At 46.6% G+C, this 26,840-nt stretch overlaps 1 protein-coding gene across 1 annotated transcript in view; it reads right to left on the minus strand.

The window, feature by feature from the left end:
- Positions 1-14: 14 nt before the first annotated feature.
- SH3RF3 (SH3 domain containing ring finger 3) overlaps positions 15-26,840 on the minus strand; it is a 299,077-nt gene continuing 272,251 nt past the window's right edge. The window contains exon 11 of the mRNA XM_080377400.1: positions 15-24,878. Within this exon, the coding sequence (XP_080233526.1) occupies positions 24,710-24,878 (169 nt within the window). The 3' untranslated portion in view covers positions 15-24,709. The remainder of the gene's footprint in view (positions 24,879-26,840) is intronic.

Consider the following 26,840-nt stretch of genomic DNA (forward strand, 5'->3'; position numbering starts at 1 on the left):
TTTCTTTCTTCCCATGTTATTAAAAAAAGGAGTAAGATTTCACTTTAATCTGAATAATGGAAATGTTTTGCATCTGTTTTAGATGTCTTAAGTCATTTATTGATTGGAAAAACAGACTATTTGTGCATACTGTGCCAGAAAGGCAATATGACTTGTGATATACTTGTTGTGTGCCACTGTACTTACAGTATCATACAATATCTCAAGTGGGAAGGGACTGGTAAGGATCATCGAGTCCAGCTCCCTGTTCCTCACAGGACTACCTAAAATTAAATTATATGGCCAAGATCATTGTCCAGACGCTGCTTGAACTCTGACAGGCTCAGTGCCGTGGCCACCGCCCTAGGGAGCCTGTTCCAGTGACTGACCTCATCTTCTATTTCACTCACTCGGTGATGCCTGTCATATAAGGTTGTTTTCCTTCAATTCTGTAGCAACAGGGAGGAATAGATGCTAAGAAACATAAATCCTTCATTGACCAGGACAGGATAGGGTCAAACTGCTAATTCAATCAGCTCCACAGGAGATGTAGCATAGGAGGGAAGGGTTGGGAGGAACCACTCATGCAGCCTGCACACTCAACCAGCATATAACTGATGCTTCTTTCAAGAGAAGACAATGGGCCAGGGCCTGGCCCTGTGATTGCTGTCTGATTGCTCCTTCCTGAGCAAAATGTAACTTGATGAAAGACCATATTTTTTGCTTGGCTTTGTACCATTGAGTGGGCCATTTGCATCTGTTCGATTAGAAACAAGGGATACACCCTTCTTAAAGGAGGTAACAGCTAAAAAAAAATAATAAATCATTATATTAAGTGAGCAGTAGATTTGGAAGTGTTATCAAGTGATTATGAGCAGAATGCAATTACAATTGTGTGATGTGTACCGTCAGTACTGTTAGCCCTGCATGGGTTATCCAGCTACTGATGTTAGCTTGTGCCAGGCTCTTCATGAGCGTTACAAAACGGCATCAAAAGCCAGCTTTAGCTGTCTATAGTGTGGCCACTTTGCTGAGGACAAAGCCTGAGATGGTTAAGTGCTGTGTGACCTAGATAGCTCTGTGCCTGGCCAGTACTAGAGGATGTGCTGTGCTTGGACATCTGGGAACCACGGCAGTACCACACGTGGTACTGAATGGTCAGAATGGGTTTATGTTCAGTTGTGCGTTGGCCCTGCAGGACTCGGCAGCAAAACAAAACTGGTGCAGGCACATATGCAGGTCTTAGGAACAGGTGGCATGTAAAGCGAGTTTATTTGGTTGTAGCACAAAGTGAGAGCACCGGTGGGTTTTTCTTTTCTTCCTGATATTTATTTAAGCAGCAGAGAGTCATCTGTAAGTATGGGAAATTCCATAGATGTTTTGTTGTACGTTCAGCTAAAGTTGAGACCAGATTAAGAGCACAAGTGCACATCACAGCCTGACAGTCAAAATGCAGTTCAGAGAATTATAAAGGAACAACTAACAGCATCTCCTGAAAGTGGAGAATTAATAGTGGTAGTAAATAAAAACATAGATGCCTCATGGTAGTTTATCTTAGCTATGTGCTTTTTCATTGAACAGTTCAGAGAGGTCTATCCTGCAGATGAAATGGTTTCAGAACCATTTATTGAGGTCTCTTTATTGTTATGGTACCTTTTTCAAGTGGCTACTGCTGGATTATTTATGGCCTTTACAAGTCTAAAGCCTTTACATTTTTAGATCCTTTCCTTAGGATATGTTCTATATGTAGTTTATATATTTACTCATAACTATGTCTTTAAAATTACTTTGCCACAAGAAAACATAGCCAAGATGCTTAAGTGGTTTTATCTTAAATCTACTGCTTATAGTATAGCATTGCCTACAGATTTGGTGTCAGAAACAGATTTATATTGTGAAATTAGGTGGGGAGTATACTGGACGTTGAAGATTAAGAATGTATGGACATTGGAGGCAAGGACAGGCGACACGGAAGGACTACAGAGATGCTGTTCGCCACTGTAGGGAGAAAATGTGTACTGCCAAAGCTCAATTAGGAAAAAAAAAAAAGGGCTTTTTTGAATAGGTTAACAGCAAAAGGAGGATCAGAGATCACATTGGTCTGTTTCTTGATGAGGTTGGTCACCTCACAAATAGGGTTGTAGACAAAGTGAAGATGTTTAATGCCTTCTTCACCTTGTTCTTCAACGCCGATGATGGTCCCAGGGGCCCCTGGAGTCCTGTGTTGAAAAAGCGTGGCTGGGGGCATGATAAACTCCTAGCCGACCCTGAACTTGTTTGAGACTTGCTGCTCCAGTTGGATGCGGGTATATCTATGGGGCCTGATAAGGTTCATCCCAGAGTACTGAAAGAGTTGGCTGATGTTATTGCAGGACCACTCTCCATTATTTTAAATGGTCTTGGGAGTCTGGAGAGGTCCCACTTGGCTGGAAGGTGGCAAATGTTATCCCAATTTTCAAGAAAGGCAAAAAAGTCATTACAGGCCTGTCGGTCTCACTTCAGTGCCTGGTAAAATTATGGAGAAGGTTATTCTGGATGTTACTGAAAAGCACTTGAGAGACAACGCAGTGGTTGGTCACATCCAGCATGGGTTCATGAGGGCAAAGTCCTGCTTAATGAACCTGATTTCCTTTGATGATAAGGTCACCCATTTGTTGACCAAGGGAAGCCAGTACACGTGGTGTTTGTTTTTTTTTTTAATTATTATTTTTGCAAAGGTTTTGATGCTGTCTCTCTCACAGTATCCTTATGGACAAAATATCCAGTACGCAGCTAGACAAGTCCATAACACGTTGGGTGAGCAACTGGCTGACAGGTTGAGCTCAAAGAGTTATGGTACGTGGGGTTACATCGGGCTGGCAGCCAGTCACCAGCGGGGTCCCCCAGGGCTCAGTTTTAGGGCTGGTGCTCTTTAACATTCTTATAAGTTATCTGGATGCAGAAATGTTAAGTAAATTAGCCATTGATATGAAATTAGAAGGAGCTGTGGACTGCATCTAGGGCAGAGAGACCTTAGAGGGAGATCTGGATAGGCTAGAGAGCTGGGCAATCACCAACCATACGGCATTTAACAAGAACAAGTGCTGGAGCATTAGGTTTACAGTTGGACTCAATGATCTTAAAGGTCTTTTCCAACCTAAATTATTCTATGGTTCTCCACCTTGGATGGGGTAATCCTGGTTATACATACAAAATACAGGAAAGAGACTGGAGAGCAGGCCTCCAGAAAGACAGCTGGAGGTTTGGGTTGATGGCAAGTTGGATATGAGTCAACAGTGTGCCCCAGCAGCCAAGAGGGCCAGCCGTGCTCTGGGGTGCATCAAGCACAGCATTGCTAGATTGTCGAGGGAGGGGATTGTCCCACTCTACGCAGCACTGGTGCAGCCCCACCTCAAGCACTGCATGCAATTTTGGCGCCTCAACAGAAGGGCATCGGGCTGTTAGAGTGTGCCCAGGGGAGGGCAGCCAAGACCGTGAAGACCTTGAAGGCCAGACTTAGAAGCAGTGACTGAGGTCACTTGGTGTGTTCAGCTTGGAGAAGAGAAGGCTGAGGGGCGCCCTCATTGCAGTCTGCAACTTCCTCAAGGGGGGCAGCGGAGGAGGAGGCGGTGCTGATGATCTCTGTCTGGTGACCAGCCATAGGATGCGAGGAAACGGAATGAAGCTGCATCCAGTCCCATCAGATTGGACACTGGGGGAAAGGTTCTTCACTGTGGCAGGTCGCTGGTGCAGGCTCCCCAGGGAAGCAGCCACGGCACTGAGCCTGTCAGAGTTTGAGGAGCATCTGGACGATGCTCTTAGTCATATGGTTTAGTTTTAGGTAGTCCTGCAAGGAGCAGGGAGTTGGACTTGATGATTCTTATGGGTCCCTTCCAACTTGAGTTATTCTGTGATTTTGTGATTTTAACTTACAGAAACATGAGCCTCTTCCATAACAGCAACATCACCTCTATATAAAAAGGAAAATAATCAGAAGAAAAATAACTAATTTTTCAAGATCTTTGTGAAGACTCGTGTAATTCACACTCAGTATATCACTGCAAAAAGTAATTCAGTGTAATCCATAGACAGGTAGATTACCTAAATGGATTTTTGTAAGGTACTGAGGCTTCTACCTTTCCTTGTTTTCTTTACTAAATATATTTGTAAAAATCCAGACCATAGCATCAAGACAGCAAAACACTGATAGCTAGGTATAGATACAGGATTTTAAATCAGAAAAAAAGGCTTCAACAGGATTTTCACTAGGGTGCGCTCAAAGAACGTGGCTTTCGCTCCTGGGGGATGGACTGTGGCACTGAGCAACTGTGTCACTGGGCCATGAGCAAACCTCTGCAGCTGAACCTGGTTGTATCAGGGGGGTTGGAGTAGATGATCTCCAAGACGCCCCTTCCAACATCAGCGATTCCGTAATTCTGTAACTCATTTAGCCTAAGCAATTTATTTTTTTTCCCCACAGCAGGGAGTATTAACCTATTTTCTGTAGAAATAAAGCTGTGAGCGCAGGAGGCACTGTAAAATGAAGTGCAATGAGAGCTCTGAGCTCATGTGGTTAATTATATCTGCTAGGGCATTAAAATGCTGAAATCAGTCTTTCTAATTTGAAAACTTAAAAATACAATTACATCTCATTCTGATCCAAAATCTTTTTAAAAGACTTCCCAGAAATGTGTGTGATAATGACATATTTTTCTTGTTGGGAAATACTATTGAGATGTGTCAGGATGGTTTCTGGGTGGTCATCTTGGGAGCTTTAAACTTTCTGAAAAAGAGTATTATGGAGCTGCACAAATGTCTTTCGGCATCAGATATTTATCTCTTTATTTTTAGGGTACCTGTACTTGCGATCTGTAAGTAACCATCTCTCTTGGCACTTTCATGTATCACAGTTTATTGGTGTAAATTTCATAAACAAGGGACCCACCAAACTAATGGTTTCAGAATTAAATTCATTATTCCAGCAGAAATTTGTCTTTCTCTGATTTTCATATCTAAGTGTGTAGAATTTCAGTGTGTTCCTATTCATATATACAAATCCATACATTTTTGTAAGTGTATATACACAGAGCGGTGTATCTCACTCCTACCTGTCTAGGTACGTGTATATGGATACGTAAATCACTCACAAGTGTTAATGTTAGCTAAGAGTGGTCCCCAGGCTGTGTGATGCCTGATCAATTCAGGAGGCTATTTTAGTGCTTGACACTTGGTCTTTCCGCCTGCCAGCAGTTTCTGCACTCGCTTGTGCTGGGAGTAGGAAACCTTTACTACGCCATGCGTCTGTGTACGTTTGGAGGGGCTGATCCTTCCCTGAGAACAGACTGCGAGGCAAGAGCTCTTAGCACCCATAAGGTTTTACTCCTCTGTCCTCACAGGGTGGAAATGTGGAACTAGTCCTTCCTCCTCAGTGTCCTGGTTTTGTCTGGGGTAGAGTTAATTTTCTTCCTAGTAGCTGGTACAGTGCTGTGTTTTTTAGGGTTTAGGATAAGAGTAATGCTGATGACACACTGATGTTGCTGAGCAGTGCTTACGCTAAGTCAAGAACTTTTCCATTTCCCATGCTCTGCCACCGAGGAGGTGCACAAGAAGCTGGGAAGGGACACAGCCAGGACAGGTGCCCTGAACTAGCCAAAGGGATATTCCATACCACAGAACATCATGCTGAGTACATAAACTGGGGAGAGCTGGCTGGGGGCCACCAACCACTGTTTGGGGACTGGCTGGGCATCGGTCAGCGGGTGGTGAAAGATTGTATTGTGTATAATTTGTCTTTCTTGTGTTTTCTTTCTCTCTTTTTGTTGTCTCCCTTTTCATTACAATTATAATAATAGTAATAATATTATTATAATTAGATTTTATTTTATTTTATTTCAGTTATCAAACTGTTCTTATCTCAGTCCATGGGTTTTACCTTTTTTTCCAGTTCTCCCCATCCCATCAGTGAGGGGGCGGTGAGAGTGGCTGGGCTGGGCTTAAACCAGGCTTAAACACTCAGGAAGACATTAACTCCTTCATCTAAATCTTAGAAAAGACAGAGACCTTAGCAGTCATCAGCTTTTTGGAGGGAAGCTAAAATAATTATCATGTTTACGAAGAGGACAAGAAGGTGCTGGTATTTGCATAGCCTTTTGGGGCTAGATTACTAGCTTCTGCTTACATGGCTTCTGCTTACAGCTGTTTTGTTGACATGGTGGTTAGTTTTGGGAATGCCAGAGATAAAGTTCCATTCTCCCTCATGCTGGCAGTGCAAAGATACTCGGTCCTTTTAGCCTTCTAGACAAACATGATGATCCCAGTGCATTTTGGTAGAACCAGCTGAGGGATCTGACGAGGTGTGCAAGCATCCAGAGAGATGGGACACACAGAACTCTGTTGCCACCTTTCCTCCAGTGTTCCTTAGCCTCCCATCACGCTGTTAAAGACTCGTTTGACTTGCAAGCTCGAGTGAAAAATCCCTGCTAGCTGCCATCTAGAAACACAGCAGGCCGCAATGATGGATTGTGCAGAGGACACCATTGCTGTTTTGTGCCTGCGTTCACAGTAGATGAATGATATCCAAGCTTGGCCCCACAGTCAAATCCCTCTATATCCCTAATAACTTAAAACGTGCAAATGCAGAATGCAAAAAGCTATATGTGAAAAATAATTTCTTTGTCTATCCTGATGGAGTTTGAGATTGGCATGTGTTTTGCCTCCAAAGTTACAGAAGTTTCTTTGCTCACATTAGCTTCTCAAGGAAAAAAAAATCTCTTAGGCAAGTTAGAGCATCTTCTGCTTCTCAATCTCCAATGTATTTATTCTCACAAAATATGTTAAGAAGTTGGAAGATACTGCTTGCACTTACAATCGGAAAACAGGACCTGCAGTGGGCAGACCTCAGATTTTTTAAGCATAATTAGAATTTTTTTTTCTTTGCACCCACTCAATGAAAATGAGCCATGGAAGAAAATCCATCATAGCTTTTAATCTGTAGTTACAGTCACACAGGAAATCTGTGATGGACCAGGTACTTGGGCTGACATCCTCTGCTGGTACTAAGCATGGGTCTGTGCTCCCCAAACTTGTACATAGTTCTCAAACCTGCTGCAGTTTTGGTTGATCTACTTAAGGAGGAGGATGATGCAATCTGAATTCTGACTAAAAGGAGTCAGAGAAAGGGGTAGGTTTGTGTGAGACCTTTATCTCCCTAAATCCAGAATTTAAATGCCTTGTGCTGTTGCTTCTAGATCCCCCAGTCCCCCAGGTTTTAGTGAGGTACTCCCGTACATGTTTAATGTCTCCAAAACCATACTGGGGCTCCTGAAGCAACGTGGTCCGTGGCGTGGACCTGAAGTGTCTGTGAGTATATCCTTACCAGTGGAGAGACTTTCCCGCTGGTAGGTAACGTATCCTGAATTGTCAGTCCATCTGGCTGACATTTTTCAGCTTTATTTAGATAGTAAAGTATGTGTTGATTCTGAAAGAAAAAAAATGAGCAAGTTTAAGTTCATGTCAGACTTTACTCATGGCTCCAGTACGGATGCAGTTTGTGCTGAACCAAGCTATGTCAACAGGAGATGAGGAAGACCTGCCTCAAACATTCCTTAGCCTGGTGGGCAAGATCGTTGTCTAGAAAGGTGAGAAAGCTAATTTCAAATCCCTGCTCCAAGTCAGGCAGAGCAAGGGGCTGGGTTTAAAACTCTTCACACTCTGAAATGATTTGTGAATGTATTTCCCATAGTTTCTTATGATGCAGGTTGCTCAGGTCGCTGAGCGACAGTGCTCTTTGTGAGGGCAGCTGTTCACGTGCGACTGCTGGGAGGCGGCGTCTGCATCAGTGAGTTTGGTTTGGGAAAATATATTTCTTATTTGGTATGAAATGAAGTTGGAAAGTACTAAAGATGGCAAGCAGCCCATCTGAAACTCTTCAGAGGAATTTACAGATGTCTGTCCTTTCAAATAAATTAACTTTTCCCTGGCGATATTCAGTCAAGTTTTAAGCAGCAAAGCTACAAAATCATCCCTGATCTTGCAACTATGCCAAATGCAAGAGAAACACAAATGGAGGTGTCCTCTGGGTGTGTGTTTCTGGTGTCGTCTTTAATCTGTTCACCTTTAATATCTGAAACCCAGTTATTGACTTCAAGTTGCTAAAAACATTCTTCCAATAAAAATTCTTGATGTAAATACTCAGAAAAAAACAGACGTGAGATTCAGGGACTTCTGCTTTATAAAACACCAGATCTGTTTGCAGTAAAGACTGTTTTTGAAGAATATTACAATTGTCTTCAAAATATAATTTCTTGGAAATTAGGAGGGAAGGGTATATTGTGTTTGCTGTCAGTCTGGGTTTCTCTGGATCTTCTATTTGGTACATTTTTTTGTTGATTTCTTCTCTGTTGTAAAGCCCATTTTAGTCTAGTTTATGGAGGCTGCCAGTGAGGGGTGCTAAATAACCATCCTGGAGAGCCTGCAGCTCCTGGAGCTGCCTCCTGCTGCCAGCCAAAAATTATGTTTAAGCATAAAAACAACCCCCTAGGCAAAGGAAAGCTGTGAAAGCCCCACTTTATAAAGCCAAAATTAAAGAATCATCAGGACTTTACTCCTCAGAAGCAGCCAGGATTGAAAATCCTTGGGCAGTGGTGAAATCCATGAGGGTGCGCAAAGTGCAGGAAGGATTCAGCAGGGTGAGGTGTGAAAGGCCACGGGGCAGGGACAACGTCTTGGGCATGAGTGACCCAGGGGGCCGAGAGGAGAGTTGTCAGGGTGGGCATGGTATGGTAGCAGTGACAATCTTTACTTTCCCAAGGTGGGGAGTTCCATGCAGTGTATTGTAAAGCTTAGATGTTGAAAAGGAGACTCTTGAGATTTTTCTGTCTTGTCTTAGCTGTCCAATACATGAGATAGTCTTTTGATTTAGACCAGTTTAACAGTATGTTTTCTCACTGTGCACATTTTATTTTCTTTTAATTCTAGACGTAACAGCATATCCTTCCTCTTTCATGTTAGCCGCTTGCTCACTAAATCTTCTGGTAAAGGCGCTCAGCCTTAGAGCTGAAAATGTGCATTATGTAAGTCCAAAGGAATGCCTTTTGGTAACAGACTCCGTGGCTTACATCCCCAAAACATCCTTCAAAGTAAAAACTGCACAGCTGATGTCCCGCCCTGGTGCGCTGACACCGGAGCTGGAAGGCATGCCGGCTCCAGCAGGCACCACGTGGGTACTTGCTGCTCCTGGTGCGATGCTCTGGAGTGTTGTCTCAGGATGGGTTTGGAAGCAGTTCAAAGCAGAGATTCAAGGTGCAGATATAACCAGATAGGACAACAGAAAACTCCTTTTTCATAAGAAAGAAATCCCCTCTTGGATTTCTGACATGATTTCTTGTAGGGTTGGAGGGGTGAGGTCTGGTCGTCTGAAGGAGGGTGAATAGGATGGGAGCAGTCCTGTGGCAGCAGATGGTAGGGACAGTGGAAGAAAAAACTCCTTCATCAGCTGGAAGTCAGCAGTGGCGGGGGGAGTGTTTCCTCTTTCTGTCCGAGGCAAAGGGAGTACCTGAGACCTGGTTCCTAAATGACAATTTCCTACAGGTCCCTGAAGGGAAAACCTTTTCTTCTCTCTGAACAAAACCCAACGAAATAAAACATGTAATTTCATTTCATTCTGTGCAAATTGCTCCTCTGGGCACAATGAAACATTTTGTTCTCAGGCACGAGTGGGTCAGTGTGGTCTCAACACTTGCCTGCCGTGTGATGTTCATCCTTCAAGCTGCTGGAAAGGATTTGTTCTGGGCTCCTGTGCTAACGCCTCAGGCATCCTAATGATGCTCTGGGATGGGCAGCATCTGAGTAACAGCCCTCACAGCCGGGCGGGCAGCAAGGGACACCGCTCGCACCCAATGGTCTGACTCTGGCAGGTGGGCAGGAGGGTGGCCGAGCCTCAGCCTTGCCTGGTGCCTGGAGGGTCATCCTGAGCCTGACGGGGCAGGTCCCTCTTCACTCGGGCAGAGGTGAGGATTGTCACTAGCTTTTCAGGCAAACGCCACAATTGCTCAGATGGGGGTAGCAGGGCAGGGGCTATTTATTACCATGGGACTAATTTTCAAATAATTTGGGGATAAAACCCGAGCCTTTTGGCAAAGAGGAAAAAAATTCTCCAACTCTGTCCCCTTGTCTGCTGGTTCCCATTCAGGGCTGAAGCTCAGCACCAGCTAGCTTTTTCTTTCTATCCCTCTCTGTGACTTCATTTGTAGGTCACGGAGGTTTGATCCCCTTGCCTTAGTGTCTCAGCCTGCCGGTGAGTTGCTGGTAGCAGGGTGGGCATACATACGATTTATCCTGGAGGAGGATGTGACTCTTCCCTGGGAATGCAACATGGGGACAAAGCTGGTTAACTGCAAGCTTTTGGTTCACGTAATGCAAATGTAGCATGGACAACAAGTAACGTTTGCCATCCTTTTGCAAAAGAATAGAACGTAAGAGCTTGTTGAGTGCCCTTTGGGAGGGTTTCTATTTGATTTATCAAATCACCACTTCTTTTGTGCACTGTTGCACAGTCTGTCACTTCTGCAGCGTGGGACTGCGTGCTGCGGCACCCAAAGGAAAGCAGCAGGAGTGAGGAACCTCTGCAGTGCTGGGGCACCTTCCTAGGGGCACCTGGTTGTGATGGAGCTGCCTGTAGTCCCCTGCCGAGGGCCTGAGCCTGGGGGCAGCCACAGGGCTCCCATGGCTCTTAGCAAGGCAGGGGCTCTCACCCGGGGGCAGGGAGGGAGTTCTGCATCCTTCCACCCACAGGTAATGCTATTGTAGCATCGACTGTGTGGAAATTAAATACAGATCTCATGTCCTTAAAACTGCAATATGAACCCATGCTTTTAGTGCTAATTCCCACTGAAAAAAAGCCGTGGTCTTCCAGGCTCCTGTTTGCACTCTCACTTTCACACATGCACACACTCATCCTTCATCTCCTGCTTGCAGACTTATTTTAGCCCTTGCTTTCTGAGGGTCTCCTTCATGAAATGTCTTTGGGTCTGATTGTTTTCAGGTATGTTGGTTTGTACCTTCTCCAGGTTAAACTTCACAACTATTCTTTGTCTGTACAGGATTTGTAAACTTTTCAGGTCCTGTTGTACTATTTCTCCGTCCTCACTTGTGACTGTAACACTTCCCAGTTCCATATTGGCTCCAAATGCAGCATGCTGTTTTCTATAAAGACTAATAAGAAGCCACCAGCTTGACATCGACTCAGATATCTGCCAGGACATGCGCTCCCGGCTAGACTCCATTTCTGCTGTATGCCCTGAAGAAATGAAGCAGTGACAAGTTGGTGGGGTGCCTTGCCTCACAGCCTTGGGCTCCTGCCGATGAGCATGGTGCAGCCCGCTCGGCTGCGAGCAGCTGGGTGGGTGGCCATTCCGGCTGGGTGGGTGGCCATTCTGGCTGGGCCATCAGCCTGTCACTGGTGTTAAAAGCCGGATTAGCCCTGATGGACCTGTGAGGAGTGTGGGGATCTCCAACCCGTCCTGACCAAGTCTGAAAGCCTGATGGGATGGGAAGACAACTCTACTGGAGCTGTTGGCATGGGAGAGAGCTTTCAGCCTTTCCCTGGTGCGCAGAGGTTACACACTGGCAGTATGACAGCGTATTTATTTAGTGGCATGGCAGCAACCTGGTCAGGGACACTTCCCAGGAAGCTCCTGTGTTTAAAATGTGAAAGTGGCAGGAGAGAGAGGAGACCCGGTGATCCTGAACTTGGGATTTGAACTTGCTTCCCTGCCCTTTCCTAGCATCTCCACGGGCCCTGGGATCTCTGACTGTCCACGTTCAGCTCTGAAACAAGGATAGTATTTTCCTGTGGCCTGGAGTGCTGGAAAATAACCTTCTGGGCCTAATATGAGCATCTATCAAAGACTCAAATTTTGTCATTTTGTAAGACACAGGACAGGCATGGTAATTACTGTCTCAGGACTAGGACTCACTTTAGACTTGTACAAAAATCGAGCAGGTGATAAAGCCAGGGCTGTTGGCAATTACACGGCTGAGTCTGTGCATACACATCTGTGCTGAGGCTCTTCACTTCAGAGGTGAAGCACGTCTTGCTGGACGCATAAAGTACGATAATTCTCCAAATGACAGATTAGAGCTGGAAGAGCATTCATTTAATGTTATCCTACGCTTATATTTTCACAAGGGCTGGGTTAAGTATATTAGCAGCCAGGAGCCCTTTTGTGCTTGCTGCTGCTGGACGTGCTTGCCCACTTTGTGTCTGTATGGCTTCACAGGCCCGTTAGAGGGACGGAGAGCAGATATTTAGCTTCAGGGGCCACAAGGGATGGAGGACAGAAGAGGGCTGGGGTTGACTGGGAGCTCTCCCAGGAGGGAGAAGAGCTGATCAGCGAACATCTGCATTATGCCTCCACTCCCCTGGGTGTTAGCGCTGGGGGATTTGGCTGCCAGTGTGGTCAGGCAACCATATTGATGACTGTCCTGAGGGAGGGATAGGAGAGTCCCACCATTTACTGCTGGGGCCACCCATTTCCACTTGCCCTGCCTGCCTGGGATTCTTGCTCTGCTCTGCAGTTTGTTTCTCTTTTCCTTCCTCTTCCCCCCACCTCACAGCTCTGCAGCAGCCTTTCTGTCACTGGCTGTGGCTGTCTCAAGAGGTTTAAGGAAGGAGTTGATACTGCTGGCCAAGAGCAGCCTGGCCATGAGCAGCCACAGCAAAAGGAGATGAAATAACCCCCAAGTCTTGGTGGCTCAGGGGTGGCTTTGCAGGCTGCTGGGTCTCTATCTGTGAAGGACCCCAGCCCCAAGATGCTTCAGTGAGGGAGAAAGCAGAAATGCTCTTGGAGACCCACCACAGCACTGGTTTGGTTTGCTGGTTGCGCAGCTGAGGAGGGATAAAAGCTGTGGATGCAGGTGATGTTTGCCCTTGTTGCAGGCTGCAGAAGGCAAAGTATCAGTGGCAGGACAATGCAGATGACACCCCTCCCCCAGCCAGACTCACAACCCCACCAAAGGTCTGCATCACTAAATGCGCCTTTGATTACTCTTCATCTCTTGGGGTGTCCTGCTTCTGCAACCATTGCCTTTTTTGTTCCTCCTGTTCAGCTTTGCCAGGTGGCCTTGTGGTCCTGTGGTAGCCAGTGCCTCAGCTGTGACAGCCCTGTTGCCCTTGGACCAGAGTTGTGCTCTCGCTGAGCATCCCCTGGTTGCTGGAACAGCCCCTGCCAGCCCTGTGGCTGACCCACTTCCCTCTGTGTGTCCCAGCTCCTGCCCAGCCTGGAGCAAATCCATGGAGAGGCAAAAGCATGTGGTGGTCTCAGCATCATCAGGGTGGTGCTGGGGCTGGGCATAGCAGTGCAGGGGCTGATCTGAGGTTATCTCTCCAAGTTGAAAAAACTTTATAAACATTTGAAAAAAGAAAAAAAAGAAGGAAGAAAAGAATAAATGTGACACTCTTAAAAAATGACCTATCCAGAACTAGGTTGGAAAATGTATTTGGTTACAAATATAAGAAAGAAAGAAAGAAAAGAAAAGAAAAGCAGATTAACTTCTGAAAACCCAAGGTAAAAACAGAGTTGCACTTATTAGGATACAGTGGAGATTTAAGTGAGACATTAAAGAGGTTTGTTCTGAGTAATATATTGGATTTGCTGTTATTTTATTAAGTCAAAGGCAAGCCTGGCACTGTGCCTTCTTTCACTGCATCGTATGAGCACCTGATTTCATCAGTAGAGGTAAAGGAGAGGTACCAAGGCTGTTTTTTTAAATTCAGATTATCACCGTTTGGCCCAAGGAAAGGTGATAGATTAAAAGAGCTAAAATCAAGCCCGAAACCCATCCAAATAGAAAACAGACAGTTTTACATCCCCAGGTGATTACTGGCATTGCTATCCAGCACCGCAGCAAAAGAGATGATTCTTTAAATTATACCACTCTGCTTAGTGAGGATGGTAGTTTTAGATTTGCTACAAGGGTCTTTTGAGCTGCACTCCTCTTAAAAACATTATTTTAGGGTCTCCTTAATTCAGTTATGGTTGTGCTTGAGCCATTAGAAAAGCCCACGTTGCCACGTTCCCTCCCGTACGATGGCAGAGGAATGGGGTGTGAAAACAAAGAAAAACTCTAATCTGCGTTGAGCCGTAATGAAACTAAATTTTGCCTTAACTGTGTTTGGTTCTTCTGCCATCGCTGTCGCATGCCAGAGGCTTTTTTTCCTAATTGAAAATGATAGCTCCCTGGGTGCCGGGGAGTCATGTGGCAGCCTTTTATTGCCGGGTGGATTATGTGCCCGCTATATTTCACAGACTGCCTGGAGAAATGCTGCAGATTTTATTGATATGAGGGACAGTCCCTCATCGTTTCCTTTTGTCTCTCTCTCTCACACATGCTTTCTCAGTGCAGCTCATTTCCAATTTTATTAACATCTGGGATGTGGTAGGAAGGCTTCAATACAAAAATTAGTGGAGAGCTCAGAAAGAAAAATTCCCTGATGCCTGGATTACAGGGATGTGCATGTGTATGCTTCCACTATTTTAGTAAAGGAAAATTTGGGAGGAAAAAAATAAATTCCCCTGAATTTGTTTGACCATGAAAAAGTTAAAGAAAGAAAATTCATCTGTCCTTAAAAAGGTTAATTCAGTCTATCAAACCAAGGAGATTAATGAAAGTGCAAAACCTAATATAGTTTAGAAACTAAGTCAGCTTTAGAAAGCAAGATAAGACTAATGACAAAATAAATCACTTTATAGCCATTTAGCAAGGGTGGTTATGACTAATGAGGTACTGGGTGGGTGTCCCCTTCTGAGCTGTGGTCATGCCCAGCAAGGGTGGGCCAGCAGCTCCCTTGTCCCCTGGTCACCCACTGAGATTGCATCCTTGCGTCTTGGCAGGACCATGCCGAGCAGGGGGGATGCGCTGCCGAGCATCACTGGGCACAGGCAGTAGGGCTGCAGGACAAACCTGCACTGCTGCAAGCCTCACCAGCACTGAAATCGGCAGGACGCTGCACCAGTGTGCAATTTGCTTTGCCCACTGCTGAAAAGAGAAGCCTTTTTCCACACAATAGAAGTTGCTGTGCATCTGTGTGAACTCGAAGTAGTTGGTGAGGAAACGGGGTGACATCCTCAGGCTACGGCCACCCCAGAGGTGGCCATCACATCCACCCCATCCCATGGCCAGGGGGAGCTTGGATACCTACTTCTAGCTGTTCTGATTTTGGACTGAGCCCCCACCAAGGATCTCCTGGTTCAGTACCAGTAAGTCTCCAGCAAGGCTGGAGCCCTACCCGCCAGCTGGGTCTGGGCTTGTGGATGTCAGCAGGCACCTGAGCCAGCACTGCCCTGGGATCTCAAACACTGGACTGCATCGCATCCCACCGCTGCCCTGATAGGCACGGCGAGGGGGTGGGTGAGAAAAGGCCACGTTATTGATAGATGAGCCCCATCCGAGCACTCCTGGAGCTGGGCTGAAGTGGCCCTTCCTGCTCACGCTGCACCTCGGGCGCTGCCTGCCCAGCACGGCGGGCGCAGGAGGTGCTGCCCCCCCAGCTGCTCCGCCGCCCTGCAGTGTCTAAGGTGGCATTACTTCAGGCACCAGCCGATACTGAGGCAGTGATGAGATTATCCAACTCCTTGGGACAACCTCCTGAGTGCTAGCCCCCCTCTCAGTGCAGTGGCTGGCCCCCCGGGGCGGGGGATGCAAGGCTGGAAGGTGCCTCAGGCACTCACCATCTCTCTCTGATTCATATAAATAACCCAACACCTGCTGGAGCAGCAACAGGCGACCTGATCCTCCCCACCCCTTACCCTCCCTCTCTCTCTCATGCTCTCTCTCTCTCAGCTAATGAATATTTATTTAGACAAAGTGAAGCAGTGCTTTTAACAAATTGTCTTGGGCAAAGTCTAACATTAATTGGGTTTGTGTTTCCAGAGCACTTTACTGTCCTCTGCTCAGGGTAATTGGATGGAGGTGCAATATTGCAATGGCTCTTCATAATAAGCCATGGGAAATGCTCAAGAATACATTTTTGTGCCTTTAAATCTGAATGCTGCCCTATATAATCAAGGGCTCTTCTATGAGAACTGGAGATTTGAAGGAAGGAGAACTTCACTTTTTGCTTAATTTTTCTTCTAAAGTGCCTGTTCCAGAATTCTCTGACTTTAACAAAAAGTTTGGGCATTGGGTCATTTCTTAAATGAATCCTATTGCTGCTTCTCCAAGCTGCTGGGATGTCATCAGAGGAAATCGAGAAGCTGCCAGAAGGCCATGCCCTTCAGGCAAGGAAGTCAACCGCAGCTCAGACCTCAGGGTGGCTTCCTTCAGGTTCCTGGTGTTGCTTTACAGCTGAGGCCTGAAACTCTTGCAAGGCAATTCCCTCTGTCACAAGCACAGGTAGCCCTGGACCAGCTTAAATAGCATCAATTAAAATGGCACGCAGCGCTGCAAGAGCTCAGCAAGAATGCTTGGCTTTTTTAGGGGCTGGTGAGAAAGTAGCGATGGTGGTATGTATAAATATAAGTGTAAACACATATATATATGTGTGTGGTTTATACATATATACACATATATTTATCACAGTAGTGAAGGCAAGATCTGACGTGTGCAGCCACCTGCACCGACAGGTGCAGCTCACTGCTGGCAGAAGCAATAAGCTCTGGCTGTCCTCAGCTCTCTGGCTCACACCAGCTGCAGGTTAGCAGCCATGTCGCCAAAGCCTTTTGAAAATCACCTGCTCTATTTTCTAACAACAGTAACTTAAACAGGCGAATTATTAATTGGCTAAATTTGGAAATCTGTCCTTCATCCTTCTCCCACGATATGATCCCTTTCGAGGGATGCCCTGGCTGATCCCTAAAGGTCTCAGTCACAGGAGCGGAGCTGGTGGGGGAAACCAAAATCCCAGCTGCCCCTGAACAGAGGGCAGAGCCTTCCTAGATGGGGCTACAGCTGCTGCTCATTGATTTACCTTCCTAAAAGTCCAGATTACTGTGGCCACACTTGGTGTATTCACTTACTTTCAAATGTCCTTTTAATTGTAGATGTGTGAGTTATTTGGCCATTCTACACCAAATGGTCTGAAGGCCCAACAACTTATGCACACACAACTCGTGTCACTTTTAAAGATCTGTTCCTTTTTTCCTGCCTTGTAGAGATTCATGCACAGTCTTTTGCATGAGGTGTATTTAAAAAGGAAAATAAAAATAACACATTAATCCTCTCCTTCCTTTGCCTCCCAGATGAGCAAAACTGTTGGAGTAAACTCAAGCTTGTTTCTTCATTTATGCTGAAATGCAGAAGCCTAAATCAAGCGTTGAGAAGATTAGATTATGAACTTTCAGTGGAAAAACTTCAGGGAGGCTAATTCTGAGAGCTGTTGAAAGCTTTGAATTGTTGTACCCCCTGAGCTGCTGCAGACAGCTATTCCCTCCAGGAGAAGGCCAAAGAAAACTGTTGGCTTCCCTGTGGAAAATGCCACACGGTACAGATACCAGCGCAGATCTCACGGCTGCATGGACAACTGCCGTGGCTGCCAGCCCTGGTGTGCTGCCTGCACGGCGCAGTGCCCCGGCACCCACCGCCCCTCACCCGGAGCCTGGCACCACGGCGCGGAGCAATGCACAAGACTGATGTGCTGAGCAGGTTTGAAGGCTTTGAATTTTGCAGTAACTTTTTGCACAACCGACCAACCAGCACAAAAGCCACTGCACATCCAACGTGGGGCAGCCAGCAGGAGAGGCAGCCCCCCAGCACACGGTGGTCTCCTGCGAAGCTGATGGTGTTGGTTGCATTTCATTTTACAGCTGTTCTGTGAGTGTCCCAGCGTAAAAGCATTGGAGATATCTGGGCAGTGCTGCTGTGTGTAAACCTGCTAATCCAACAAGAGAAATAGGCCAGGGGTGCAGCAAATGTTTTTCTGCCTCTCTGAGGCACTGCGATGTGTTTCATCAGAGGAGAACAAGCTGGGAGCAATAGACATAACAGGATTAAAATGGTGGCTGCTCTGTCATTTTCCACGCTAACCCGGGTGCCTGAGAATTGCTGAAATATGGCTGAAATGCTGCTCTGCTACATCTTGTTTAAAAGAGTGATTTGTTAAAAGAAAACCCAAGCTGAACAACTGAGTCTGGTCCATTAAAATAATATGTAAACACTGGCCCCACAGTTTAGCCATCACACGTTTTGATAGCCTTTAGGAACTGAAAGGCAATTCTCTCCCCCCTCTGCATTATCATATAACCTCATCAGAAGATAAACAGCCTCCTTACCCCCAAACATTTTGCAATTTGCATTTAGATTGTTTGGTGCCAATGTTCAGGATAAGACACTTCCCAGCTCTGTCAAACAAAACCTGATTGTCATTTAGCAGAATGGCAGTCAATTTATGTTTCCATTAATGCAGATCCCAGGCAATTATCTGGGGAGGGGAGGGGGAAAACCTTAACAAATTGCCCCTCTCTCTGCTAGGCTGATTTTCCAGTGGGCAGCTGGAGGGCAAATTCGACATACCCGTGAGGAAGAGAAAGTGAATGCCTTTCTGCTGTAAAGGAGAGTGTGGGGGGCAGCTCACAGACCCCTTGGCTGTGCAGCATCACAGACAAGAGCCAGCCCTGAGTGCCTCGCAGAGCTGTGATGTGGGTCAGGGTCCCTAGAAGTGGGCCAGGGATGGTGGTGGAGATGTGTCAGGCTTTGACTCCCAGCCTGACTCAGTGTAAGAGCTGGGGTCCCCGTGGGTCTTCTCAGAGCTGGTACGGCCTGTGTCCACTCAGCAGGTAGAGATGCGCTGCCAGGCAGTGCTCTGTCTCCATAGTCCCCTGGCCTGTGCCCTCCCTGGGGACCCTGGCCCCCAAGCTCTTGTGGTTCTGCTTGGCGAGGTGGGATGGCAGAGTGCATGCCCTCCTGGTGATGGGGCTGCTCTTCACCGCTGCCATGTGCACCCCATAACTGCACTCCTGGGGCCTGCTGTGGTGTTGCATGCACTGACACAACTGACACGAGCTTTACCAAGCTCTTGTGTAGATGGGAAATGTGAATGTAACTCGGTTTTCTCTGACAGTAAGTTGAAGATGCTCTTCCCTTCCGTCCTGTCTTAATGGCTTCATTTTTCCTTTGCCCCATCACACAGCTGTGCTCCCCATCAGTGCTGTGCTCCCCACGAGGAGCCCATGGGCAACAGCCAAAGGCAGTTCCCCCATTTCTCATCCCCATCTTTTGCTGGGGTGCAGCACCGATGGCACTGACCAAGCCTGAGGTTTCCCCGGGCGTGGCATTTCCCCCAGAGGACCATCACCCTTAACTAAAAAGCCAGCCCCCCCTTTCCAATGCCCTCTCTGAGAGGTGGCCAGGTACCACTGGGGCAGCCCTGCTCCCCGGCAGCACTCCTCGCTCGTGGGTTTTTCTACACATACACATATGTGTGCTCACAGGAGGCTGCAAAGCTCACAGTCCTGCACGCAAGACCATTTCTTTTGCCTTTGCAAAAGCACTGTGTCACACCTCAGCTGGTGTGAAAGAGCCATTTGTCAGTGACTCCCTGGCCAAGTCGGCGGGATGCTGGCTGCCTTTCCCTGGGGCTGCTGGGGTCTCCGTAGGGTGGGAGTAAAGACGAGAGCCAAGCGGGGCCGGGCTGTAACTAGAAACACAGCAAGGTCACACGGGCTGTCTGCTGCAGCATGTTGCTGGGAGGGGTAGGGGGCACGGGGACCCCCCAGGTGGAAGCCCCTTGGTGGCCTGGCTTGTGGTCCCTCCATGGCACAGTGGGACAGGTGGTGCTGCTCAGTGGCTGAGAAGATTTTTAGATCAAGATTTTTTCTGAAGGAAGGGGAGACACCCACACCCCAGTGATTGGAAATACATCTGTGACTGTTTGGAAAATTATTTTTGCTACACGAAAGGCTGGGACATGAGGACAGGGCCTTCTCCAGACTGTATCACCTCTTGGCTTCCCTGCGAGTACAGCTCATTTATTTGGTTTGGCACTGACCAGCCAAGCTGTGTAGCTGCCAGGTTCACCATGTTATAAGGAGCTGCTGATGTCAGGAAGAGCTTTTGGCTGTAGGAAAGCCCTGCAGATGTTGGCCAGGTGGTTCTGCTCTCCCTGAGTGTTCAGGAATAGTCAAGCCGTGTAACAATTTTAAAATTATTATTTGTCTTCTGAAACATGACTGGAATTCCCACCAGGTGCTGGAGCAGGAGCAAAGGGTGGTGTGTGGTGTGAAGGCTGGGTGAGGTATGTGGCATGTGCTGGCAGCGTGTCCCAGAGAGGTGCCAGAGGAGCAGGGCTCCCAAAGTGTGGAGAGGACCAGCATTCGAGATGAGCTTAGAAACGGCTGGCAGGCTCCTCCATACGGCATTTTGCAGCATGCTTCTCATCAGGCAGGGCAGCCACTGAGGCTGAGCAGAGGTAGAGGTGTCACCTGCCTGTAGAGGAATGAAGCTGGGTTAATTATCATTGATAATATACAGCTGTGGGCTGGCTTCAGGGGCGGTGGGTTGGCCGATGTAGATAAGGTGCAGCTGTGGCTGGTTCTGTTAAGGGGTTGGGAGCCAGTGAAGGGAGAGCAGCTGGGGAAGAAGAGAGAGAAGAAAGAGCAGGCCCTGGATGAGGTGAGATGAGGAGAAGGGAGCAGAGGGACTGGCATGAAGAGTGTGTTGGTATGAGATGCATCTTGTTGCAGCTTGATAGTTTGGAGAATGCTGCAATACCTGCCCACATTCAAATTCTTGTGGTTCCCATATTTCAGAATGTTGACTCAGGATCCAGATAAGGCAGACACTTGTGTCACCTTGCTGGGGAGTGGCTGTCTTGAGCAAGCCCATGATAAAGATACCCTGGTGAGCTAGCTGTGCAGGGCTCCTCCCTGCCCTGTGTGCTCTGGACTGGGACAATGAATCACCATCTGTGGTTGCCTCTTCCTCAAAGGCACCTCCCAGCTGAACCAAGGCAAACAAATCCAGACCCAGTGCATGCTCCTCCTCCAGATGCTCTGCGCCATGCTGCTGAATGGGAAGCTCAGGAGACATGCAAAAATGGGCTCGCACTCCTCATCTGGGTTAGGGGAGCATTCGGATGCCCAGGGTACAAAGAGCTTCTTACCTCTTTCCCGGTTCTTTGGCTGTATGTAGCCTGGAGGACACGGGACCCTGCCAGCTCCATGCCCGAGCCCACCTGGGGCAGGAGGAAGGGGGTCTTCCTCTGCCCACAACCCTGCTCAACCCACCAGGTGACCTTAGAGCAGCCTCAAAGTGCACTAGCAGGATTAGAGGCTGCTGTTTTCCTTGAAAATGCTTCTGCTGCTGCATCCCTTCCCAGCCCCTCTGCCACAGCCTTGCCCTTGCCACCTCAGTCCCTTTTCTGGGCTGTCCCCGCTCTATTTCTCTAGACTGACACACCTTTTCTCCACAGGTAAATTGTTAACCTCTCAAGATTTTGAAGAATCCCAGATCTGCCAAAAGAAGATCCAGAAAGAAATTCCAACTTCTGCTTAGATGTCTCTTACCTTTAACTGGTCTTTATTTATGTGGGAATTACTACTGAAAGCAAAGGAGATGTACGGTCTGCTCAAAAAAGGCAGGGTTTTCACAGGGGTCTTCCCTGTTTTCTTTGCGAACCTCAGAGGCACTTACATTGCTTGCTCACACTGCCACCTAACAGAGAAACCTCAGTCAAGTTACCTTAATGTTTATTTTATTTAAAGAATCAGAAACACAGTCATTGTAGTTCATTTGTACTCATATCTGCCAACATTTCCTAAATCACGTTAACATTCATGTGTAACAAAAACATTTTCTGAGCTGTGCAAAGTTCAAAGGAATTGTTCAATTACTTGAACCCATTTCTAGAAGAGCAAACCTGGCATTTTACAAACTGAGGCCACCAGAAGGAGTCTTTTCTTTTCCCCATCCTGTTTTAGGAGATGCAGATGCCCCCTCCTCCCCCTTTCCCTGCTATGACAGGTAAAACTTAGACCACAGTACGAGTCGAACCTCTCTCAGTCCAGCACTTTCTGAACAGCACTGGGTCACGTTTTTGTATCACTGAGCTGTATTAAGTTTTGCTCTTGTGCTCCTGCCATGGAAGTGATTTGTCCAAGAAGATTACTCAGTAACCCAAACTGTGATGATAAGCAGTAAACAGGGTCCAGAAACAGCTGTTATCAAAACAGATAGCGCCCATCCCCAATATTTTTCTTTGCAGGAGGTATGACTGTAAGGGTTGTCATCCATTACAAAACACACCATCCTCCCTGCAAAATACATTTTAAAGCACTGATTCCATGACATGACATCTGCGTGTTTTCCTTGATCTTCTCACACACCGACTTTTGTCCTGTTAGAGTTAAGCATGAAAAGGTGGAAATCTGGAACCATTTTAGATCTGGCTAAACACAATAGGCAGCAAGCAAGCTGTCATCCTGTTTCGTCTTTCTGAGTGTAGTAAATACATCCATGGAACAGAATTTTAAGAGAGCTTTAACCACTGTAAATTGTCATAAAAAATCTCCTCGTCTCTGACGAATCTAACCCAGAATTTTTATTGTAATTGATAACATGCATTTTGGTGTTGCTGACTCGCTAACCGTGCAGTTCACTGTTTGAGGTGCAGTGATACCAATTCTGATCTGGACCAAATAAGTGGAACAGATATGGCTCCAGTCTCAAGCAAGATTTTCCAGAAGATGTTTCTTCAGTCTCTTACTGGTTATGAAAAAGCAATTTCCTCTCAACAGTAACTAACCTTTTAGTGGCTGAGTCAGGAATATGAACAAATGCAGCAATGTTAAGTATAAAAAGAAACACCCTGAAAATGATGCCTCCCTGTTTGAAGGTGCTATACTTGGCTATGGACTGTGTTTCTGGAATTGGTTTGTTACGTGTGACAGCAAGAAGAAACTTATTTTACAGAGAACAAAGTCACGGAGCTGAACTCAAATAGGAACGCTCACTTACATGGGTTTTGATATGTACTAGTATACACTGCATGAATGAAAACAAAACTTACACCTTCGCATATGAAATACTGGAAACGCAGTAATGATGTTCACCCACTGGGCCTCTTCCTTTTAATAAGATCATCTCCAGGTTACAGTGCCTCTGACACACTTTTAAATGACCACCACATGTGGGCTTTGGCAAACAGCCAGCCGCTGGCAAAGGCAAGGTATGGATACAGCTATGAAAAGCCTTTCATCACATTTCATTTCTCAAGAGCTGATGTCTTTTTAAATACTCTCACAATCGCATTATGGATTTTTTTCTCATTCTGCTTCATAGGAACAACTGGCTAAACTCACTTTACATTTATTGCACCTTTAAGTCCCTGGTAGATGGAAGCTTATATTGCCTGATACGGTTTGAATTGTAGCTTGACCACATTAAGAAATTGAACAGTCTCCAGAACTGTACATTTCTACAGTAAGAAATCACATTTTGATAACGCTAATTACAGCCGTCGCAGATCAGCTCTCGTCTCTGTCATGCAACGACAGAGGAAAACTCCATGGTCCCTGCGCGTGCTAGAACCTGCAGTGTTCTTCTTATTGCCATGAAAAAGTCAATTAAAACAACTCCTCTGGGAATTAGTTTCAATTCTGGAGTAATTATCACTCTCCAGACAGAACGCTGTGCTTCAGTGTGGGTCTTCAGCCACTCTAAATACGTAGGAGAGAGCAAGCGTGTGCGTGTTGCACAGGCACCCCCCCCCCACGTATATTTATGGGTGACCAAATGCCTTTTTCTCTTTTCCTCTACGAGGCACAAACAAGCAGTCTGATCTTGATCTTCAGGTACGTTTCTAATTTCACACGTTGAATGCAAATCTTGTTGCAGCCTCTCCGTTTAACCAAACCAAATCTTTAACAATTAAAAAAAATAGCACCAGATGTGTGAAAAAGAGGAAATGTCTGATCTAGTAGGAATATATATAAAGTAGAGCAATTCTTACAGTAAAAAGGTAAGTCATACAAAAAAGCAATGGAAAGTGATACTGAAGGACAAAAATCCATGCCGCATATAGTAAGGGCAGAAGACAGGCAAAAGGGATTCTGCTCAAATAACCACAGTTTAATGGTGGAGCTGTACTTCTTCCAGGACCTCCCCGGCGGCAGCGCCAGGACACCGGATGGTATGGGACTCTGAGCACTAACACACTCACCGACAAACTTGCGCAGCATATCTTTGAGGTATATAGAAAGCATAACGTTAACAGTTTGGACTCCTCATTCTCTCTTGCACGACGATGCACCAATCTTTAGCTGGGGTTTTCACCACCCACCCCTCCCTCTCTTTCCCTCAGGAAAAACAAAATCCCAGTTTAAGAGCTTCCTAGCACACCTCCTTGAACTCCCAAATCCATCTTGCATAGGCCAGTAATAAGAACACTGCAGCTCTGACAAATAAGTTACAGCAATATAACAACTTTTCTCTTAATTTTTTTTTTAAAGATATCTTCTCTATAATTTACACAAAGGGTTAACAGCCAGAGTTTAGGTTACGTACAGTCCAGATGGGCATCCTTTCAGTCTGTGATTCCAGGTGGAAGGCACTACTTCAACATACCACTGTATGCACTGCACGCGGTCTCAGGAGCACAGTGGGGCACTGCGTCTCCAGAGCTGTAGACTGAAGGGCCTGGGGGGAGTCTTTGGAAATAAAAATGGCAGTGGTTATCAGTCCAGTTTCTCTTTGCCGTCTCTTCTTGTGCTATGTGTTTTCCCCTGAAAGCTCCTCCAGCTGAGAAAGCAGCGAGCTGTCCTCAGAAGCTCTCGACAAAGCTCCCGGGGAAGAGGCCCGTCCTGCCATTCCTCTGCAACGTCCCTTTGTACCAGCCATCCTCCCGTTTCTTGTGCACAAACACAATGTCACCTTCTTTCAGTTCAATCTCTGCCTCGCTCTGCGGCGGGTATGGGACCACAACACGGTACCTTTGGAGACAAAAAAGCAAAGACCTGGTCAGGCGGTGGTCGAGCCTGCGCTTGATGAGTGCAGCCAGGCACCAGAACCAGAACCAGAAATGCTGGAGAAAAATACTTTTGAAAATATTGGCAAGTTATATTTTCACATATAAGTTGTATCTGATGCAGCTGGATTTTCTACTATAACAGTATGACGGGGAGATTTCTGGTGAGCTTGGCTGGAGGCTTGGCCAGGATGTGCACCGGAGCCAGACCATGAAAGCAGGAAGGTGTTGTCAGACGGCTGGACTGTTCATGATGGTCCCTGCTCCTGGTCATGTGCCAAGCCTGTGCCAAGAACTTGGCTGCTTTTGCCCAGCACTGCATCTGCTCCATCCAAAAATCATAGAACCATAGAATGGTTTGGGTTGGAAGGGATCTTTAAAGGTCATTTGGTCCACCCCCCCTGCAATAAGCAGGGACATCTTCAACAAAATCTGGTTGCTCAGAGCCCTGTCCAACCTGATCTTGAATGTTTCCAGGGATGGGGCATCTACCACCTCTCTGGGCAACCTGTTCCAGTATTTCACCACCCTCATCTTAAAAAAATTTCTTCCTTATGTCTGGTCTAAATCTACCAGGCCCTACTAAAAAGTCTTTTCCCATCTTTCTCATAAGCCCCTTTCAAGTACTGAAAGGCTTCAAATAAGGTGTCCCTGGAGCCTTCTCTTCTCCAGGCTGAACAACCACAAGTGTCTCGGTCTGTCCTCACAGGAGAGGTGTTTCATCCCTCTGATCATTGTTGTGGCCCTCCTCTGAACCCGCCCCCAACAGGTCCATGTCTTCCCTGTGCTGAGCACCCCACAAATGGATGCAGCACTGCAGGTGGGGTCTCACCAGAGTGCAATAGCGGGGGAGAACCACCTCCCTCGACCTGCTGGCCACGCTGCTTTTGATGCAGCCCAGGATACGGTTGGCTTTCTGGGCTGCGAGCACACATTGCTGGCTTGTGTCCAGCTTTTCATCCACCAGTACCTGCAAGTCGTTCTCGGCAGGGCAGCTCTCAACCCCTTCATCCCCCAGCCTGTATGGATACTGGGGGCTGCCCCAACACAGGATCAGGACCTTGCACTTGGCCTTGTTGAACCTCATGAAGTCACACGGGCCTACTTCTCAGGCTTGTGCAGGTCCCTCTGGATGGCAACAGGGCCCTCAGGCATGTCAACCATACCACTCAGCTCTATGTCATCTGTAAACTTGCTGAGGGTGCACTCCATCCCACTGTCTGTGTTATTGATGAAGATATTAAACAGAACCATCCCAATACAGACCCCTGAGGGTCACCACTTGTCACTAATCATCCCGACATTGAACTGTTGACCACTACTCTCCGGATGCAACCATCCAACCAATTCCTCATCCACCAAACAGTCTATCCATTGAATCCATATCTCTCCAATTTAGAGGAAGGATGTTGTAGGGGACTGCGTCAAAGACCTTACAGTCCAGATAGATGACATCCACAGCTCTTCCCTTGTCCACTGATGATGAAAAATGGGGTTTGCAGTGCTCTCACCAACTGTCTGTAATATCAGCAGAGGTTAGCTAAAGCAATTTGCATTTTTATTGTATTTCTTGAGAATGTACTTTGGGTCCCTTAAACCTGGAAGGAAGCTAAAATGGAGAGATATGATATCAAATGACTTTCAAAGCACTCTCCAAACCAAGAGGTATCCTTTGTCCTGAATCATTCAGAGGTTCTCTTAGAACTTAGTTTTCAAGTGTCGTTTCATTTCAATGAAGTAATGACAGGTCTGATCCTGATACGGCTATGCTGCACTCAGGCTTATCAGCAGGCATCCTGCTGAGTGCAGACCGGGCCCTTTCATATCAACACACTTGTGTGCAGAGCAGGGAACATATTTCTGCTGCACTGTATTCTTTTCTTGTACTTATTTGGCTTTCGGTTAACAGTCAATAACTATCTTGCTA

The sequence above is a fragment of the Falco punctatus genome (assembly GCF_963210335.1).
Source record: "Falco punctatus genome assembly, chromosome: 2".
Taxonomy (NCBI): Eukaryota; Metazoa; Chordata; class Aves; order Falconiformes; family Falconidae; genus Falco; species Falco punctatus.